This window comes from Pagrus major, chromosome 14 (assembly GCF_040436345.1).
Source record: "Pagrus major chromosome 14, Pma_NU_1.0".
In the NCBI taxonomy this organism is placed as follows: Eukaryota; Metazoa; Chordata; class Actinopteri; order Spariformes; family Sparidae; genus Pagrus; species Pagrus major.
Window position 1 is genome coordinate 21764327 of NC_133228.1, and position 20244 is coordinate 21784570.

Consider the following 20244-nt stretch of genomic DNA (forward strand, 5'->3'; position numbering starts at 1 on the left):
AAAACTTACGTACCTGCTAATCTTGGAGCAAAAACTGAATGGAAAGAGTTTTGCTGTTGTCCAAGATATCTAAGTTATGTGTAGTTTGACACGATTTGACAAATTTATAATAATTAAGATCTATATTCATTGTACACCTTTTATTAAGCGTAGACATGTCCTTCTATGCAGCACTTTTTCACTGTGAATACACCTTTAGTATTACTGCAGTAGTGCAGATGACTGTTACTGTAATTGTTCATGTGTTTATATGCGTCTCTGGCACTAATATTTTTTTGGAACGAAACTGACATTATTTGGTATTTTGTGCCAACGTTCGTGGTTTGTTATTTGTTTTTGTTTGTTTTTCCTCTCCAGATTAACTTCCGATGTAAGCCAACCTTCAGAGAGGGAGGATCGCGGTGCCTCAGAGATGTAAGTTTGTGTGTAGCAGGTTGTGTATTATATGTGTACAACCTTAGACATGTGAGAGAAGAGGATTACTTCTCTTATTTTTTACAAATCCTGTAAACGTGAACGTGTTTGGTTTTTCTCTTTAACAGCAGAACATACTGAGACATCACTGGGTTCACAGACGAAGACAGGAGGGCAAATGTAGACAATGTGGAAAGGTAACACACACACACACACAAGCACACACACACACATGCGTTTACAATTATCACTGTTCAGACTTACTTCAGTATCTTTCTGTCGGTTTCTGCAGAGTTTTCAGCAGAAGTTCTTCCACAGTAAAGAAATCATCGCCATCAGTTGTTCCTGGTGTAAACAGGCTGTAAGTATTTCATCGTCTGTGTTAATCCCTATAGAGTAAAGCAAAGATGTACACACATGTTCACCAGCTCCACAGTAGGATCCACATCAAATTGTACCCACTCATAGATACCAGCCACCTAAATACACCTGACTTTTTTATCATGATCCATGTGTTATTCCCTGAGAAACCGTGGAAAAAACGTCCAATCTCACGATGTTAAATAAAGCGAGAATCAATTTCTGGATCCGTCCCTTACTCTGGATCGGCACCAAAAGTTAATGGGGTCTATTCTGGGCTCAGACTCATCCTCCATCCAAGTTGAGTGGAAATCCATGGCAATAAAACACAGAGTGAATAAAACAAGCTTAAAGACATAAAAACTAAACGGAGAAATCACAAAGAGAGTAAAACAGAATGTCACAAAGCAAATACAATCGCAGAAAAGCAATTTTAAAAAAGTGAGTTTTCAAAATTGATTTGAAAAGACCTTAGTCGGGTCAATCAAATATCTAGGATCCCTGACTGCGAAGGCTCTATCACCTTTATCTATTAATCAAGACCTTGGAACAACAAGGAATGATGCATCTGAGGATCTGTAGGGGCGAGAAGAGATGTAGCTGTTAAATAACTTGGAGTGTGGCCTCTCAGGGCTTTATAAGTAATCAATAAACTCTTAAAATCAATTCTTAAAGCGACAGGTAGCCTGTGTAAGGAAGCCAGGGTTGAGTCAAATCCTGGCAGCAGAGCTTTGGGTGAGCTGGAGGTGAGAGAGGGATATTTTACTGATTCCAGAGAGCAAGGAATTACAACAGTCTAATCCAGCAGTTGTGGATGTCATGAAGGCAGTTTAGCAGGTTTACAGTGTTGTGATGTTGTTTGTGTCACAGCTTCGATAGATTTATGTATCATCTGCTTACGAATGGAAACAGATATTATGTCGACGTCTAAGGCGGCCAAGAGGGAGCATATAAACTGATATGTATTTTTAATAAACAGAATAAATAATAACAAGGTGTGTTTTCTGTTGCAGTTCCACAATAAGGTGACGTGTTTCATGCTGCACCAGATTGAGGAGCCGTGTTCACTGGGGGCCCACGCTGGAGTCATAGTACCACCCTCCTGGATCATCAAAGTCAGGAAACCACAGGTGTACACACACACACACATACAGACACACACACACTCCCATCACAGGCGTCCCTCACCAGTCAGTCCACTGGTTGATGAAGCTGTCATTTTGTGACAGTAATGAGAAACGACTGTGTTGGATCTAAATTTAAAACTTTAAAAGAAGGCGTGTGTGTGTGTGTGTGTGTGTGTGTGTGTGTATCTGTGCGTGTGTGAGAGAGATCTTGGCGATGATTTGATATGAGCTGACACATGTCTGATCTGTCTGAGGGAACTCTGGGTTTGTGTCTGCCTCTGTCATCTCACACACACACACACACACACACACACACACACACAGACACACAACTACACACACAGACGCACACACACTTACACATATATATCCCTCAGTCACATCACATGGCTCATTGCACTTTTAATTACCATCACAAGGGACAATGTGACAGTGAACTAACTGTTGAACTCTGTGTGTGTCTGTGTGTGTTTGTACCCTAGAGCTCACTTAAGAACTCTGCCAGGAGAAAAAAGCGGACATCTTTCAAACGAAGGACAAGCAAGAAGGGACTGGATGTAAGTAACACTGTGACAGAGAATATTGCTGTGCATTACGTAAAACGTTCAGATTTATATATTTGATTTATTCCTTTTCAAACACAAGATAAAAACTGTGTCTTTTGCACTTTTTTTGATAAGTTTAGGCTATCAAAAAAGGCAAACTGCAAATTAGCTGTGGGTCGTTGGTCAAACCGGCCTTCATGTGGGTTGCTAAGGCTAGGTGAGCCCAGGTATGAATGGTTAAGCTGTCTGGGGAGGGAACTCAGTACTGCGTTGTAGGTGGGTGATAAGTAATGTCGTAGGCCACCTCCTCTGTTCAAAGACGGTTCGACGTAGATGGACTTGTTTACTCCTCTTTCAAACCATCTGTCTTCTCTGGCCTTGATGTTTACATTGTTGTCCTCAAAGGAATGATTTTTCTCCTTGAGATGTGAGTGGACAGCAGAGTCTTGACCTGCTGTAGAATAGCAGAATTCTTAAAAGTTATTGCTTTTTCTTGAACCGAAAGACACGTAGCAGCACTATGTCCCTCCATCACAGCTGAAAATGTAGAAATGTCTGGCTGTGTCCTTCACGAGTCTTTTCCAGAGCCACTTGCGAACAAAGCTTCGAATATTCACTGTTGATTACTACCGAAGCTCTGGAGCTCAAAGTATGGTATTCAGGACAGCGCTAGCATTAACTTTATGTCCATGAACTAACTGATTAATTTACTAATCATTTCAGCATTGTGTTTTTTGTCTGTCTCTTTCTTTCTTCAGGAGTCTAAATGGCGTCCGTTCATGCTGAAGCCTCTCCCTTCACCTCTCATGAAGCCCATCTTGGTTTTTGTCAATCCAAAGAGTGGAGGCAACCAGGTCAGAAAACTTTAAAATAATATACTTTTATCATCATCTATGATTTGAGCCTGTCATGTCATCTATACTCACTCTGTACTGTTTCAAAGGACTCATAGGAGAACTTACATATGGTTATATATGCGCACAAATTATTCTATAAATAACTGTCTCTAGATTATCTTTAATCAAAATTAGCTCACATCATTTCTGCCAAAGAATATCAACATGTTCTTGCTTCCTGATGGTATCAGGCTTTAATAAATGATGATTTTATTCATTTACACCTTCACTGTTTGAGCCAGTACCCTTCAAGAGTTATTACAATGTGCAGAACATTTAATGAACAAGACGTCAGTTTGAAACATTATTAGTTTTATCAGATAAGAAAAACTTCATTATTATGACATCATGCTGAGATTTTTGGTAGCAGCTCCAAATATAGGACCTGAAATAAACAATGCAGTTCTAATGGGGTTTTATAGGGTTGTGTCTGGTTGTGTGGACACCTTTCAGTTCCAGGTGTAGGTTATTTAAATGATGTTATATAAAGAAAACTCTTCTTCCCTGTGTTTCTTTCTGTGCACCTCTGTAGGGTGCAAAAGTGTTACAGATGTTCATGTGGATCTTGAACCCTCGACAAGTCTTTGACCTGTCACAGGGAGGACTAAGAGAGGCGTAAGTACCCTTTAACACATTGGGTTACTGTCAATGTGACATTCTGAACAGACTGACTGACGTTTGTGCTAATTCATGAACGTGTAAAGGATGTGCTTATTGTGAAACAGTGTTTTCTGTCGCCAATTTAGTAATAATTCTCTACTTTAGTCATTTAATATCACAGTGTTATCACAATCCAATGCGGGGATAAAATGCTGTATTTTCTCACTTGAGTTTGAGTCATTATGGGTCGAGCCATTTTCATGAAACTTGGACCAATTACACCCACTCAACACCAATCAGCTCCGCTTTGTGCCGCAGAAGCCTCTTTTATTCTACAACTGTTCTGCTTTGTGCACTTTGTGAATCGTCAGATTGGAGTTGTATCGGAAAGTGCCAAATCTGAGGATCCTCGCCTGCGGAGGCGACGGCACAGTAAGACTCTATTCTGTCACAATCTGTTTCTATTCTGTGCTAAATTTTTGAAGCTTATAGTTTCTGTGCATGTCTCTGTGTAGGTGGGGTGGATCCTGTCCACTCTAGACGAGCTGCAGATGAATCCCCAGCCTCCGGTCGCTGTTCTTCCTCTGGGAACAGGAAATGACCTCGCCAGGACGCTCAACTGGGGCGGGGTGAGTTCCTAACCTTGACTTCTGAGAGCGGCAGGACGTGGAGGTTCCTCCTCCCTAAAGTTATTCACTCCAAAGTATCTGTTTTTATCTCTTTGATGACTTTGAGTTCAGGTCATTTATCCACTTGATTCAGGTGTGAATATCTCTGCAGGGAAAATGATATTAAGATACAGCAAACAAAGATAAAAAAACAACAAATACATGGAAATTAATATCTAAAAAGTGAATGCATAAAGGAAATTATGGACATATTTGGATATGTAGTTAAAATAAATCCTGTGTTTACGTCTTTGACACCGCTGGGAGCTACTTAGAAAAACCACCACATTCCAGGAAGTCCACGACAGTGTTCTTCCTGTGTAACTCATCCTCTAAACCCTGACCTCTCCAAGCAACAACACATCAACTAAAGATGACACAGTCGTAATTAGTTAATTAGTTTTATCCGGTGTCCTACATCTACTGTAACAGTGTCTCTTTCTTTATACAGTCAAACCACAAAAGCGTAGCTGAGAGAGCAGGAAATAGAAGCTCTGTCGAAACAAGTCGGGCTGCTTTATCCGTTTGATTCAAACCAAATCAGGCGTTGCGGTGAAAACCTCAGTCCTCCGTTCATTGTGAGTGTAGTCTGTCTGGGCTGCGGCACTGTGGATCAAAAAAAGAAATTGCCTGCTGCAAATAAGTAGGAACAGAAGCCACTTTGGAGAATCGGAAACCCAACATCACAATGCAGTGGTTAAAACGTAAGCCGATGATCAGATGATCAGCATGAATGACCAAAAACACAATGGAGTGTAACGTAATGATGTGTAGTCAAGGAATTTTTGTGCACAGGTTTCAGACACACCATATTAATAGGCCTCACATCCTGTTTATTCTGTAAGTATGTGTGTTTTTGTTTTTTTGTTTTTTCACCTGTCAATTCAGACAATCACTGTAGGATATGGTGCCCCAGTTTAAAACCCTCCGCGATGATATGCCTCACACCCTGTTCCTTTATTATTATTTTTTAATATGCCGATGTGGACAACCGATCACTCGTAGGATGGCGTCGTTCTCCTGAACGTTTAAAACAAAGGAAAGTAAAAGGGAATGCTAAATATACTTGGCTGGCCCGCGCAAGTAAAGTCTATGTGTGGAAAACACTGGAGTTTAACAACTAACGAGCCAGATTTGAGTTGGTAGAGACCAAAAACAGCTAAAAGATATAAAATAAGTGACTTATATTAGTTAGCTGGACACTCTCATGAACTATAATGCGGCACTGTAACTGCTGGATGTGTAAAAATTGTGTTCAGGGACAGTCAAAACATGTATTTTCATTTACATTTGGATGACACCTTCTCTACCCTACTGTACCTATGTGACCACATAAAAATGAGCGAGGTGCTGAGGCAAGGCTGCTTATAAAAGATACTTATGAAAGTGAACACTCTCCATCTGTAGTATGGGCTCCTTCAGTTTGTACTAAAATAAGGTGAAGTGCTGAAGCATCAAGAATCTGCCCCTTGACAAACACAAACACGCTCTCACACACATTGCATAACTGCACCTTAACACAGAAGGAGCGACCTTTACAAGCACCCACATTCCTCCATTAGGCTTTTCTTTAGACCAGTTATGTGGGCTTGTAAGCGATGATAATACTTCAGATATCTCCGTGTATGAGTCAAAAGTCTGAGTCAAAAACCTCAAATGTTATTTCATCTGTTTTACTCTGCACTGCAACATTGTCTCATTCATTACGTATTTGGGATATTATCTCATAATCGGTGCAGTGTGTTGTCTCAAGCTGCGCCATGATGGAAATGTTCTCATAAAGTTTTGTGGAAGTTTTTAGTGAAATAAGGCTCTTTTACAACGACCGAATGTGGTGCGTGCTACAGTCTGTGCCTGCACTGCAGCCAAGGACACATGAATGACTTTGGCATCTCAGGATTGCAGGAGTACAAAGCTGAAACAGTCCTGATGCAGAGAGAGATAGATCTTTGAACAAGGATAAGGCTGAGTGAGAATTCATATCTACCATGTGTGTAATTAGTGTAATTAGTGTGTCCTTTCTGTCCTCTATTTCATCTGTTTGTGACTGCAGGGTTTCTTCATCCACTTTGTCTCTGTTGCTCCTTTCCTGTCTCCTTCTTTTCCTTTTCTTCTCCCCTTCACTCGTTTCCTTTATCTCTTCTTTTTTCCTTTCCTTTCCTTTCTTTACTTCTTGTCTCATTTTCCTTTCCTTTCCTTTCCTTTCCTTTCCTTTCCTTTCCTTTCCTTTCCTTTCCTTTCCTTTCCTTTCCTTTCCTTCCTTTCCTTTCCTTTTTTTTCCTTTCCTTTCCTCTCCTTTCCTTTCTTTACTTCTTGTCTCATTTTCCTTTCTTTTCTTTTCCTTTCCTTTCCTTTCCTCTCCCTTCCTTTCCTCACTTCTTGTCTCATTTCCTTTCCTCTCCTCCCCTTTCCTCCCCCTCTTTATTTAATTTTCTCTTTCCTCTCACTTTAACACTCAGTCGCGTTACTCACCACTGCCTCCGCCCCGCCTTTCCCTCCGTGCGAGTGTGAATGACCCTGCAACTTGCTGTGTGTCAGAGTGTGAGCCCTGCTGTGTGTGTGTGTGTGTGTGTGTGTGTGTGTGTGTGTGTGAGCGCCTCAGAGGAGGCCCTGCTGATGAGCGCTACTATCATCAGTTTGTTGTGTCCTTGTGAGTGTGTGTGACTCAGAGCAGTCCTTGGTACACTGATTTCCTGACCCTGTCCAGAGGGAGACAGAAAATTAAAAGCAGACGACAGAGGATGGAGAGACTGAATGAAAGACAGAAAATAGTATCCATTAGAGAGACCTGGCTCGAATGACTAATGTGATGGAGGGAAGAGGAGGAAGTAATGGATTGATGGGAAAAGAAAGGGAGGAGTTACTTGTGTGTTTTGTGCCTGTAAAATCCAGTTATTTACTGTCGTTTAAATCGTTACATGCTCTCATTGACCATTCCACTCTTCTTCTTCCTCTTCCCTGTCTGCATGTATGTGTGTGTGTGTGTTCTTGTTAGCAAGTAGATAAGGGATGGAGAGCGAGGCCTTGACAGTTTGACAGAGAGAAAGAGGGATAGAGGCCATAAATTAGCTTGAGTCGACATCATCCCTTCCTCAGCCTCTCTCTTCTCTCCACACCATTTTTCCTTCCATCCATCTGAGTCTCTCTGCTTTCTTTCTTCTTTTTTTCCATCCAGACATTCCCTATGTTTTCAGTTTTCTCCCTCCTTTCTCCCACTCTACTTCTTACTGGTTTCTTTTATCATCTTCAAATAAATTAATTTCAATATTTAACAGATTTTGACAATTTAGATGAAGAAATAACTGTAACAACTCGCTCTGTTTTTGTGACTATTTCTTTCTCTGCAGGGTTACACGGATGAGCCAGTGTCCAAGGTTTTATGTCACGTGGAGGACGGTTCGGTGGTGCAGCTGGACAGGTGGAACCTCCTCGTAGAGAAAAGTGTTTCACAGCCGGAGGAGGGAACACAAAAGGTCAGGAGTCAGCGTTGACTCTGGGTTGGCTGTTAGGGGGATTGTGTGTATGTTTCTGTATGTACAGGGTAAAGATGACAGTGATCCCCCCCAGTAGCTTAACATCATTGATTACTTGAATATCCCAATATGTTCTGATAAATCCTGAGCTCCATCAGAGCCGCCTAAAAACGTTTATATTTCAAAAGCTAAAAGTTGAATTCTGTTTCCTCTGGAGAGTTTCCTCTGTCCTGTTAAGTTTATAGCTACAGCTTTTAGTTTTGCTGCTTACATGTGCCACGATATCTGCTGCAGTGACATTACTGTGCACATGTAAAGGCTTAAAATGACTGAAAGCAACCTTTCTTATCATTAAAATAAATCGTTAAACAATCAGTGTGTTGATCTGGTAGAGATACAAAATCCATACACAAAATATGTGTGAAAGAAAGGACATGAGTAACACTGTCTGGATGGGCATAATGATATGATTAAGATTCATGTGCTGGACAGTATGGATATGAGCTGTCTATGTGAATAAATTATATAAAATTTATGCAAAAATGCTCACTTGGCTATTTTTTCCTGCGTCCTCAGCTGCCTCTAAATGTGTTCAACAACTACTTCAGCCTGGGCTTCGACGCTCACGTCACCCTGGAGTTCCACGAGTCGAGAGGTAGGTGAAATCTATTTTAATGTCTTTCTTTTACATTTCACCCTGCATCGACTCTATTTATAGTCCATTAAGTCCTCCTCTTTCCTGTTAATGCACCCCACTTCAGAGAGCAGAAATAAAATATTAAAAGGACACGTTCAGATACACACAAGCGTTCATGCATGCACAGATGAGTCAGATTTTACTCAGATCTTCCTCCACGTCTCTGTGTTTTGTTTTCACTTTTAATTCCAGCAGCTTTGCAACACATTTAATGTATTCTCTCTCTCTGCCTCTCTGATTTTGTCTTTCCAGAGGCCAACCCGGAGAAGTTTAACAGCCGCTTCCGCAACAAGATGTTCTATGCAGGAGTGAGTGTCCCTCTTGACTTATTGCCTCATGCACACTGAAACTTTCTCTGGTTTCCTGCTGCTCTCTCTGTCTGTCTTTAAGTTCCCCTCCAGTCAGATATGTATTTTTCTTCTTCTTCTTCCCACAGTTGAATGTTTGAGTTTCACTGTGTAGAATAATATATGTGCAGTTTGACTCTAGAAGGCTGTTTTCACATTCCTCTGTAGAAAGTGTTAATTTTATCTGTGCTCTTTGGAAAATCTAATTGTCAAGGTCCAATCTGTTAGATGGTTGATTATTGATTCTCATTCCGAACTCGTCAAATACTGACACTTTGGGTTGGTGGGGTCATGTCAGAATTTGACGAGTAGAACAGATTGGACCTAAGAGGCGGCCCTATGAGCATGATTTGTGACATCGCAAACAGTTTGGACGCCAATCCCAGTCCAATGTTCAGGAAAGTTAAAGCCTCCAGTGCACATGCATATATTCACATATTCTGGAATTCTTTGGAAAAGGAAAAGGAGCCATTTTAAGGATTTAATGTGTTAATTATTCGTGGGTATTATAATTTTATTTCTCAATCAAGTATCGATTGAAATTAGCTTTCAATTTCAATTTAAGGAGCACCGGCGCGACCAATGAAAATGGTTTGTTTCACTTGACAAAGTTTTGGGTGCATGTTCGACTAAAACAGTGGCACCCTTGAGCTCTGCTTTTTGAGGAAGAATTTAATAACGTAAATGTTGTCAGGGCATAAAACCAACGATCAGATTTTGACAAATCCGAAGAGGGTAGTCTAACAATGTTAATGCTGTCTGTGCCGAAAAACAAAAATCGTGACCTTTTAAATCGAGAGTTGAATCATGAAAAAAATTCTGAAAAACCATGTCAGACACATATTATGAAACTTCTATGTATGCCTTAATAAAAGGGAATACTTAATAAGACTCACAGACACAAGCTTTTTACAAGAATGATAGCTGAGAGGAAAATAAAGATTGGAATGAAGGAAGGGAATTAGGGGAAAGACAGGACTATAAGGTCAGATAGAGGAAAAACAGACCAGACCGTGAACTACAAGAGGGAGGTTTTTAAGATAAAGAAGAATGTGTGAAGGGTCTTTAAAGAGTATTTTCAGCCATAAAAGGTTGTAATTATTGTCGTTAATGCAGTTGGATGTGGTGTTATCTCGCCACCATGTATTGCCAAATTAAACTACATTTACTAGTCATTTTAGATAAATAATGAAGAGTGTCGGAGGTGCAGTTTGCATCCTGTGCGCTGTTGTTAACATTTGGATGTCATGGTTTTAAATAATTAATTTTAATGATTTATTCTGCACCACAGTTTTGCATTAAGACTTCAAGCGCAGGAAATGTTAAATCTAACTTGTCGGAAGCTGCAGATGAGCGACGTGTGAGAGAAGACGGGTGTGAGTTGGAGAGGAAGCATCTCTTTTTAATGAAGGAAATGTAATGAACTGTAATTCTGTTTGATTGGCTTCTTCTCTCTGTTTATGCGTGTGTTTATGTGTGTGTACATGCTTGTGTGTTTGCAGGCTGCGTTCTCAGATTTCCTCCAGCGGAGCTCCAGGGATTTGTCCAAGCACGTCAGAGTGGTGGTGAGTGTTAACACACTCTCTCTCTCTGTATCGTTTTCCATGTCGACATGTCTGGGCAGCAGGTCGGCCTGGTGATTACACACGCCGTCCTTCAACTGCTCTTTGAACATCCGCCATGCTCAAGTGTCCTTCAGCCAGATATTGAATCCTTTTCAGAGACACTACACTGCTGCTGACCACTGACCTCTGTACTAGGATTAGAAGAGCAACTGACATTCGTTTTTATTATCGATTTCTGCAGATTTTTTATTGATTAATGTGAGGACACATTGGCAAAACATATACCAAAACATTAAAATCCGAGGCTAATGTTAAAGGTTAAGGCTGGTGATTTTCTATATTTTTGTTACTGTTAACGCCTCTATTTAAAGATCTCAGTGGTTTATTGGTTTCCTACCCTATTTATGGCATTCATAGTAAGAAAAATATAGAAAATAATCAGATTATTTTGCTGCACAGAAAATAACACGCCTTGCTGAGAGAGAATCCTCACTGACAAATGGTTATTTCCATGTCAAAAAGATTGAGACTGCAACATCATACTTCAGGTCTCAACATGCCTCATTGCTGCAACAAGTCCTTGAGTGATCTGGTCTCACCTTTGACCTGAATCAATCACAGACAGAGGAACCAGGCCAGAGCGAGAACACTGAAACTGAGAATGAAACTGAGAACTGGAGAGTGAAGCTTGATCTGAGAGTGAAAACCAGTTGTTTTGTACAGTCAAGTCAAAAGAATTGAACACATAAGTCATAATTTCAACTTTCTGTATCTTTGTGTTTGTCTTTCTCAGTGCGATGGTACCGATTTGACTCCTAAGATCCAGGAGCTGAAGTTTCAGTGCATTGTGTTTTTAAACATTCCCAGGTAGGTGGATACACACAGTCCATGATACTGTGTAGAGTCTGGTTGCACTGTGGCTTGTGTCACATTCGTTTTCTTACAGTGTTGTCGATGACGAAAGTCTGAAATGGAAAACAGAAGAGATTAAAAAGACAAATCAAGAACCTTAAGATATAAATCTGATGATCAAAGAATCAATAAGAATATTACAGGATAACAATCAATTTTATACATTAAGACACTTGAAGCACAATGGGACATAAATAACAAGAACAAAAAATAACAACAAAAACACCAGAATTCAGTGTAATATGACATTTTGTGTCAATGGGCAACATCTTTCAGTCGGATCCTTTTCATGACTAAAAATTCTACCTAACTCTAATTAATCAGTGTTTCCTGTTCGTGTGAAAAAGCCTTTGAGACTGCGTTAATAAATAGATGAGACACCACAATTCTCTGGTGAATCCCCGACTAATGAAATTAATTTAGGCTGGTTAGTCCTAAAGGCAGGGACATGAGGTTGCTCTCTCTTTCAGACTCCGACAGGACTGAGTAAAAATCCTCCCACACCGCCCCGGAGTTAGAATATTTCTCTGGTTAGACAACTAATGAAAACATGTTCCCTTACTGTAGTCAGGGAACGATCGTCATACAGTAGGGCAAGATATTTCTGGATGGAAAGCATCCTATCTGATTCATGTGTGGAGCTGTGCATCAAGTTGTTTTAGTGAACTAGATGTTTTTATTTATATTCTAATTTTTGTCTGTGTGTGTGTAGGTACTGTGCTGGCACCATGCCGTGGGGAAACACAGGTGACCACCGCGACTTTGAACCTCAGCGCCACGACGACGGCTGCATCGAGGTTATCGGCTTCACCATGGCCTCGCTGGTGAGAGAATTATTATTTGACTCCAAACAGAATATTAGATGGCTGAGTATCTCCACTCCATCAGAGATAGGAAACAGAGACTGATCCTTCCCAAATACAGGATCAGTGGACGCCAACTGGCAGCAGAAACAGGAAGTCAGAGACAGGCATGGCTGCCTCATCAGGGGAGGTGGAGACAGAAATGTATTTTTTCCTCCACTGTGAGAAGTTATTTTAAAGACAGAGATTTCCATTTTGGAAAAAATTCCAAAAGACAAACGTCGGTGAAACGAAAAATATGGTCAACAGAACCCAACGTTAAAGGAGCAGAGTGTTAATGTTTTCATGTGATAGTCTTACTGTGCCTCCTGTTGTTGTACGTCTCCCTTTTGTCCACCAGGCAGCGCTACAGGTCGGCGGTCACGGAGAGAGGTTGCACCAGTGCAGAGAAGTCGTTCTTACTACCTTCAAGACCGTACCTGTTCAGGTGAGCACACACACTCCCCCTACCAGCCTCCCTTTCACTGCAGTGACTGCATTAACTGTATTATTATCACATACAGATTATATCTTTAAACAAATGAATAAGTGTTAAAAGTATTGAAATGTGTGTTAGTTATTGGTTTATGTTTTTTTATTGTGTTATACATTAAAGTAAATCCAGCAATGTTTACATCACTATTTTACCTTTAGTCTTCTTCTTCTTTGCCTTTGCTTGCACATTTTCTTTTGTCTTGTACCCGGCATTGATGAGAAACAACTCCATGGCACTGTAAGAGGTCTAAAACTCCTGAGGGAACCTTTAAATTTTCATATGATGAACAATAAAACATTAAATAGACATTTCTCTTCAAGGTGACCCTTACATCTGCCATTCCTACCATATAGCTTTAATGTTTCCGTCTGCTTCACCTCAGGCTTTCTTTCTTTCTTTTGAAGATAAATAATGATATCTCTTGATCGTGTTTTTACCATTTCTTCCTCTGAAAAATGGTTTCAGACTTGCTGATTATTCCTGAAACTATGGAACCCAGAAAGTATTTTATATAGGTGTTGTTTTGACACTGATATTGAATCATCATTGCCTCATCCTGCCTGTCAGCTAACACCAACAACTGCCATATTATATGGTCTGCTTAATTATTAATTTCTATTTTTTGACCGTGATCCTTGTGTCTCTTTGTGTACGTAGGTGGACGGTGAGCCGTGTCGACTCGCTCCCTCCACTCTCCGCATCTCCCTACGTAACCAGGCCAACATGGTCCAGAAGAGCAAGAGGCGCACCTCTGTGCCCCTGCTCAACGAGTGAGTCACACACACACACACACACACACACACACACACATACACAAGTACAGACAGAGGAACTAGGCCAGCAGTGTTGTAAAAGCCCGGGTTGCACTGTGAGTGAGTCATACAATCTGTTTAGTGGGAGCTGACATTCACTCCTCTCAATGTCCCACATCTCTCTTCAGCTCGCCAAAAACCACAATCAATGTCGAGATATCTGTGTTGTCCACTCATATTAATCCAAACAAACGCACCAGGGAGGGATCTCTCCAGTGACACACTGACATGTAATACTGTGTGGTTCACCCGAGAGGAGAAGAAGAAGGAGAAGAAGGAGAAGGAGATGAGATGTTTATTGATTCCTGTCAGAGATAAAACAGTTTACATCTGACATTTTGTGGCTACTAACCCTCCACCACCTCCGTCTCTGTAGCACTAATAACTCTTCATGTATATCTCTGTGTATATATGTGATATTTAACTGTGTGTTAAAGTTATCAGGCAACTGTAAATGTTTGCATGAGAGTTAAATAGAGAAGAGTAGTACTGAAGTACTCGCTGTAGCTGCAGTAACTAGTGTCTCTGCTTGATGTACTGCTCTGCTACTGTGCTATCAATGTTTGTCTACTTACCTCTGGGCTTCTCTCCGTCTGTCCCTCCTCCTGTCACCTCCTCCTGTCACCTCCTCTTCTTTTTTGACAAAAACACGCCTGGACTCTTTCTGATTATTTATTATTTTCATTTCCTTCTCCCCGTCCTTTGTTTCCGTCCTCTCCTCTGGTTCATTTCATTTCCTCATTTTCTCTTCCCTTTTTATTCTCCTTCACTCCTCCTCACCACTGCTCCTTTTCCTTTCTCTCCTCTCCTGGTTTCATTTTCTTCTCTTCTCCTCTTTCTCTCTCCTCCTCTGCTCCTTATCTCATCTCCTTCTCCATCTTTCTTCTGACCTTGTTTTCTTTCCCTCTTTTCCTTGAGTCCTCTCCTTGTCTCCTCCTCGTCTTTAATCTTTTCATTCCAATGTTTCCTCTCTCCTCCTCTCTCTTTTCCTTGTCTCCTCCATCTCTCTCCTCCTGTTTCCTTACCTCATTCTCTCCTTGTCTCCTCTCCCTTACTCCTCCAAATCTCTTATCTTTTCCTCCCAATGTTGTCTTCTCTCCTCTCTTTTTCTCGTTTCCTCTCCTCTCTCCTTTCCTCTATTTCTCCTCTCTTCTCTCCTACTCTCCTCCTCCTTATCTCCTCTCCTTCTCCATCCTTCTTCTCTCCTTACCTTACAACATTTCCTTGTCTCATTTCCTTTCTCCTCCCTTCTTCTCATCTCCTCTCCTCTCCTTGCCTCTTCCTCATCTTTCCTGCTTTTCCTTGTCTCTCTCCTCTCCCTTCATCGCTTTTCTTTCCTCTCCTCTTCTCTCCCCTCTTTCTTTGCTTCTCTCCTCCACTCCTCTTCTTCTGTTTTATCTTCTTGTCTCATCTCCCCTTCTACAATCTCCCTTTTCTTTATTTCTTCCTCTCCTCTACACTCTCTCCTCTCATCTCCTCTCATCTCCATCACTCTCCCTCCTCCTCCTCCTCCTCCTCCTCTCCGCCATACATCCCTCCTCTCTTCTGTGTGTGTGTTTGGGTGTGTGCGGCGGTAGTATTCAGAAGGTGTGTGCAGCTGATCTGCGCCGCCTCTCTGCTCCCCCAGACTCCTTCTCTGTGTAAGTACCTCAGCCCTCTGTATGTCACTGTATGTCACTGTATGTATGTCTGTACGTCTCTGTGTGAGTAAATGAGTCGTTGGTGTCGTTGTGTCATGTTTCGTCTCGGGTTCGATCAATAATTGATTTGATGACATTGAAACCAGTCAGTGTTTATGATGAATGACAGAAACCAACACTTACTTTACATAAAAGGCATTTAAAGTGATGAAAGTCCCCATTTTCCACATCTTCACATTACTTATTAAAGTTTTTCTTCAAAAACACACAGACGCTGGACCTGTACACACAATTTGTATTGTTTTTGGTAAGAGTTCGTAACGTGAAATAAACTTTAAAACATTACCTCGCGTCACATCCGATTTTAATGGTGTGTTCACCACCAGCAGAGCGAGTTTCACTGCACGATCATTTGTGTTTATTCACCACAAACAGCCAGATTAATTTGCTTTACTGTAAATAAGCTGTAAGCTAATACCCGTGTATTTGCATTCAAGTCAATGACTCAACTCAGCACTCACCAGGGACTCTGGTTCTCTCCTTTTTAAACGGCTCCAGATCAGAAGTCCAAGACAAATTTTGTGCCAGTATTGCCTTCAAAAACTCATGTTGGTCAAACCCAAGTTGAGTTGTATCGTGCTGAATGTTTCTGTTGTGTGTGTGTTAAGTTATAATATATATGTGGACTAAGAGAGAGACTGACAGAGAGAGAGACTGTATGGCTGCATGCTGAAGCCTTCCACTTCTAAATGTGCTTCTGCCTCGTCTTGATGTTTTTCCTGCTGTAGTCCTTTTACCTTTAACTTTACCCTGAGCTGTGCTCTGATTAGACCTGCACCATTCCTTTGCTCTCACTTGATGTCCATGCCCTCCCCCAGAAAAGCTGTATTTTTTTTTTGTAATTTTGCTTCAGCTCTGAGTGAGAAAACCAAAACAATGTAAATGTTATGCACGTTACTCCTGTTTCGTTCCTTTGCAGGTAAGGATTTGAGCTTTTGAGGCTGGGTAGATGGGTTATTTTGCCAACAGTGTTTTCTAATTTTTTCTTATCGCCCACCGTGTTTCTGACGTCAATATTCTTTGATTCACGCTGAAGGCAATGCCCACAAAAACATTCACTTTAAAATGTGTTTGCCCACCTCAAACTCAAACTTAAAATCAGGGTCGTGTCGCAGGAGGATTGCATAGTCTTTTATCTTTATCTATCTTTGCTACCACAGGCAGATTTTATTGCTTTTATTATTCTTTGCAAACTTCCAGTTATTTTTAAAAAATGAGCTGAATGACAAAACTAGAAGTGTCTTTATGTTGCAAAAGCTCAGATTTAGTTTGTGACTTGCGTGTCTATGCGTGTCTGTGTGTGCATGTATGTATATACATGTCCTTACTGTTGTGTGTTGGGGAATGTCTGAACTGTGTGTGTGCACGTACATGCACTTGTGTGTGTGGTTCTTCTTCCAGCCCTCACGCAGTTCCGGATCGCCTGCGTCTCCGGGTGAATCGGATCAGCCTGCAGGAGTACGACCGACTGCAGTACGACAAAGAACGACTACGAGACATCTGTAAGGCTCTGTTTTCTCTGAATCAAAGAAACTTGATGGTGGCCGTGTTTCAAGTGATCTGTTTTATGTGCATTTAGAAGTATCGCCTGAGAAAAGGTTCGTGTAAAACAGCAAATTTTTTAAGAAAACTCAAACTCAATTTCGCAAAAGTTTCCCGCTCTCTTGTAGTGGTTTGGCTTTTTCGAAAAGGAGTTGGAAACAGTTTTTTCCAAATGAGGAAGAAGAAGAAGGAGGAGAAGAAGAAGAAGAAGAAGAAGGAAAAGAAGGAGGAGAAGAAGAAGAATGTGAAGGAGTAGAAGAAGGAAAAGAAGGAGGAGAAGAAGAAGAATGTGAAGGAGTAGAAGAAGGAAAAGAAGGAGTAGAAGAAGGTGAAGAAGAAGGAAAAGGAGAAGAAGGAGGAGAAGGAGGAGAAGAAGAAGAATGTGAAGGAAAAGAAGGAGGAGAAGAAGGAGAAGGAGAAGATGAAGAAGGAAAAGAAAATGAAGAAGGAAAAGAAGAAGAAGGAAAAGAAAATGAAGAAGGAAAAGAAGGAGAAGAAGAAGAAGAATGTGAAGGAGTACAAGAAGGAGAAGAAGGAGAAGAAGAAGGAGAAGATGAAGAAGGAAAAGAAAATGAAGAAGGAAAAGAAGAAGAAGAAGGAAAAGAAGGAGAAGAAGAAGAATGTGAAGGAGTACAAGAAGGAGAAGAAGAAGGAAAAGAAGGAGTAGAAGAAGGTGAAGAAGAAGGAAATGAAGGAGAAGAAGAAGAAGAGTGTAACGTTGCCTATCACACTGTCCTCTGACGAAACTACCATTTTTGTATCACCGGTCATAAGATGTGGTCAATAGCCCATATTTTTTTGCTTGTTTGAGAAAGTGGTCACTCTCAATAAGTTCCCCCTCAACCTGTTTGTGTCTTCCAGCCATCCCAGTGGGCATCGTGGTGGTGAGGGGCGACTGTGACCTTGAGACGTGCCGGCTGTATATCGACAGATTACAAGAGGCAAGTTTCCCCCTTTAGCTTTACCATTACTTTAATGTTCTTCTTTCTCTCTCCCTTCCTCTGGTTCTTCCTCGTCATCATTATTTCATGATGCTTGCAGCGTCATCTCTCCACCAGTTATTTATAGATGGATATGCAACCAGCACCAGCGGGAATGCAGAGCTGTCTGTCTTATGTGGGAAACCTTTGCTAACCGAGCTAACATCCGTGCAAGTTTTTGATGTAAATGCTTTGGCTGTTTGTTAACCTTGAAACCTGTCTGCTGTGCTTGCTAGGACTTACACCAGGCGCCATCTACTGGCCACAGAGTGCACTACCAGGTATATGACTTTTGGGTGTCTCACTGCAGGAAAAGTTGGGTTATTATTAGTTTTGGAGGCTTCAGAAGCTACTTGCTACATTTTTAAAAATCTCTCAGTCTGACCTTATACAATCTGTGCCATGATTTTAAAGACTTTTTCCCAGAATGTTCTTCTTACAATGATAGAAAAACATCTTTTTGGTTACACTACACCCTTTAAAATGAGGAATTCAACTGTAAAAACTAGCTAAATATGGTCTAATACAGACTGACACCCATGTTGAGTAAAGAAAATGTTTCTGGACATTTAAAACATAAACTGATTCGGTCTAAAACTAATTTAAACCAAGCTACACGCTGCCTCATTGTCTTAATTGTCTCTGTCTTGCTATTAATTGTTCGACTGCTCAAAACAAAAACACTTAACCTCTGTCTGGATTTCTCTCTTTTTGCTTCTTCTCTCTTCAAATAAACCCCATGTTAACTTTATAATATTCAGTTTTATTGCTCAGTGAACGGATGATGAAGATCACAGTGTCCGTCTCTTTGTCTCCAGGACGAGTGCAGAGGCGTCCCCAGGACCAGTTCGACCAGTAGACTCTCTCCCAACTGGAGCTTCTTGGATTGTGAGTGATTGAAACCCTGACACATGTTGACAGAAATAAGAAATGAAAACGATGGACATAAACGCAGTTGTCGCTCAGACTACCTTGATTGAGAAAGTTATTTATCTGTTCGTTTGACAGGGATTGTGCACAGCTTCTTAGCTGTGCTAGAGTGAGCTATACGCATATAGACAATGCATATTTACTGTACAGCACCAAGATCAGCAACCCCAACAACACCAACCAGATTCCTGTAATGCTAATTTCAGCCACAAGAGGCTGATGTGCACCAGCACCACACCTTCTAAATAAGACTTGAAGCATTAATGTTTTCGTCCAAGCAAGTTTTAGTTTAGTATAAGTACATATATCGTCTGTGAGCATATTTTGCAACATCCCTGTCTCGTCTTCCATTTTTCTCACTTGCCTCTCAGGGCTTAACAAGAAGTAAAACTTAATAGATGAGACAAATTAATAGATAATACAGAGTTAATTTCAAGCAACAGTAAAAGTGTTTTCTTGTTCACATGTACGTCTCTGCTCTGCAGCCACATCAGCTGACCGCTTCTATCGCATCGACAAGGCTCAGGTAAACACTTTGGTTAAGATAACACTTGATTTTGACTGAAACGTTTGGCTGCTCGTATATTTACATGCCTCTCTTCTGTGCTTTTGTAGGAGCACCTCCACTTTGTGACAGAAATTTGTCAGGACGAGGTGTTTATCCTGGACCACGAGGGACCTATGGTGAATCAGGCAGTGTCCACGGGGATGCCTGATCTGGTGGTGGAACCTACTGCTGGGTGAGAGGTTAAATACCTCTTTTGCAAGGGAGACCTGACTGTAATGAGTGGTTTATAAGGCATTTCATTGTTTGTTGGTGACATAACTATTAACCAAAGCTCAATTAACTATAAATGTACCATTTATTAATGATGGTTATTATAAATTGTTACCAAATAATCCCTGTTTGCAGTACTGAACTATCAATCACATTCTTAATTTCCTCTTTAATTTATTTTTCCAGGACTCCCTTGACATCTGAGGAACAAGGTAGAACACACACACACGCACCCTAGCACACATAAATGTATAAAAACTGATTTCTGGCTGTAGTTTAATCACTTTAAAACCTGTAAGTGAAGCCTCTCATACTTTTCAGTGAGATATTTTTAAATATTTCCTGGTTAATAAGTTGCACTTTTATCGAGAAAAGATGCCAGATTGCTTTGTTGTTTTAGCTAAAATAGAATAAAATAGAATAACTTTATTGTCCAGCTGAAGCAAGAAAATGGTCTTTGGTCTCTTGGGAAAATATAAACACAAATGTCCACTAGATTAAAAAAACATCACACTAACAGGACAAAATTCTACTTGCAGATCTTTTTCTTTGCGAGGGAT

The 20244-nt window shown here is 40.8% G+C and overlaps 1 protein-coding gene across 2 annotated transcripts in view; it reads left to right on the forward strand.

The window, feature by feature from the left end:
* dgki (diacylglycerol kinase, iota) overlaps window positions 1–20244 on the forward strand; it is a 70358-nt gene that overhangs the window by 44973 nt on the left and 5141 nt on the right. The window contains exons 5-28 of one of the 2 annotated variants that reach the window (XM_073481178.1): window positions 358–414; window positions 543–611; window positions 707–775; window positions 1788–1904; window positions 2384–2458; window positions 3205–3300; window positions 3875–3957; window positions 4314–4374; window positions 4458–4571; window positions 7958–8083; window positions 8660–8738; window positions 9033–9088; window positions 10630–10692; window positions 11486–11559; window positions 12317–12428; window positions 12808–12894; window positions 13600–13712; window positions 16856–16956; window positions 17858–17937; window positions 18213–18257; window positions 18795–18864; window positions 19392–19432; window positions 19522–19646; window positions 19871–19896. In XM_073481178.1, coding sequence (XP_073337279.1) covers window positions 358–414; window positions 543–611; window positions 707–775; window positions 1788–1904; window positions 2384–2458; window positions 3205–3300; window positions 3875–3957; window positions 4314–4374; window positions 4458–4571; window positions 7958–8083; window positions 8660–8738; window positions 9033–9088; window positions 10630–10692; window positions 11486–11559; window positions 12317–12428; window positions 12808–12894; window positions 13600–13712; window positions 16856–16956; window positions 17858–17937; window positions 18213–18257; window positions 18795–18864; window positions 19392–19432; window positions 19522–19646; window positions 19871–19896 — 1939 coding nt within the window. The remainder of the gene's footprint in view (window positions 1–357; window positions 415–542; window positions 612–706; window positions 776–1787; window positions 1905–2383; window positions 2459–3204; window positions 3301–3874; window positions 3958–4313; window positions 4375–4457; window positions 4572–7957; window positions 8084–8659; window positions 8739–9032; window positions 9089–10629; window positions 10693–11485; window positions 11560–12316; window positions 12429–12807; window positions 12895–13599; window positions 13713–16855; window positions 16957–17857; window positions 17938–18212; window positions 18258–18794; window positions 18865–19391; window positions 19433–19521; window positions 19647–19870; window positions 19897–20244) is intronic. The other variant, XM_073481176.1, reaches the window with a different exon arrangement.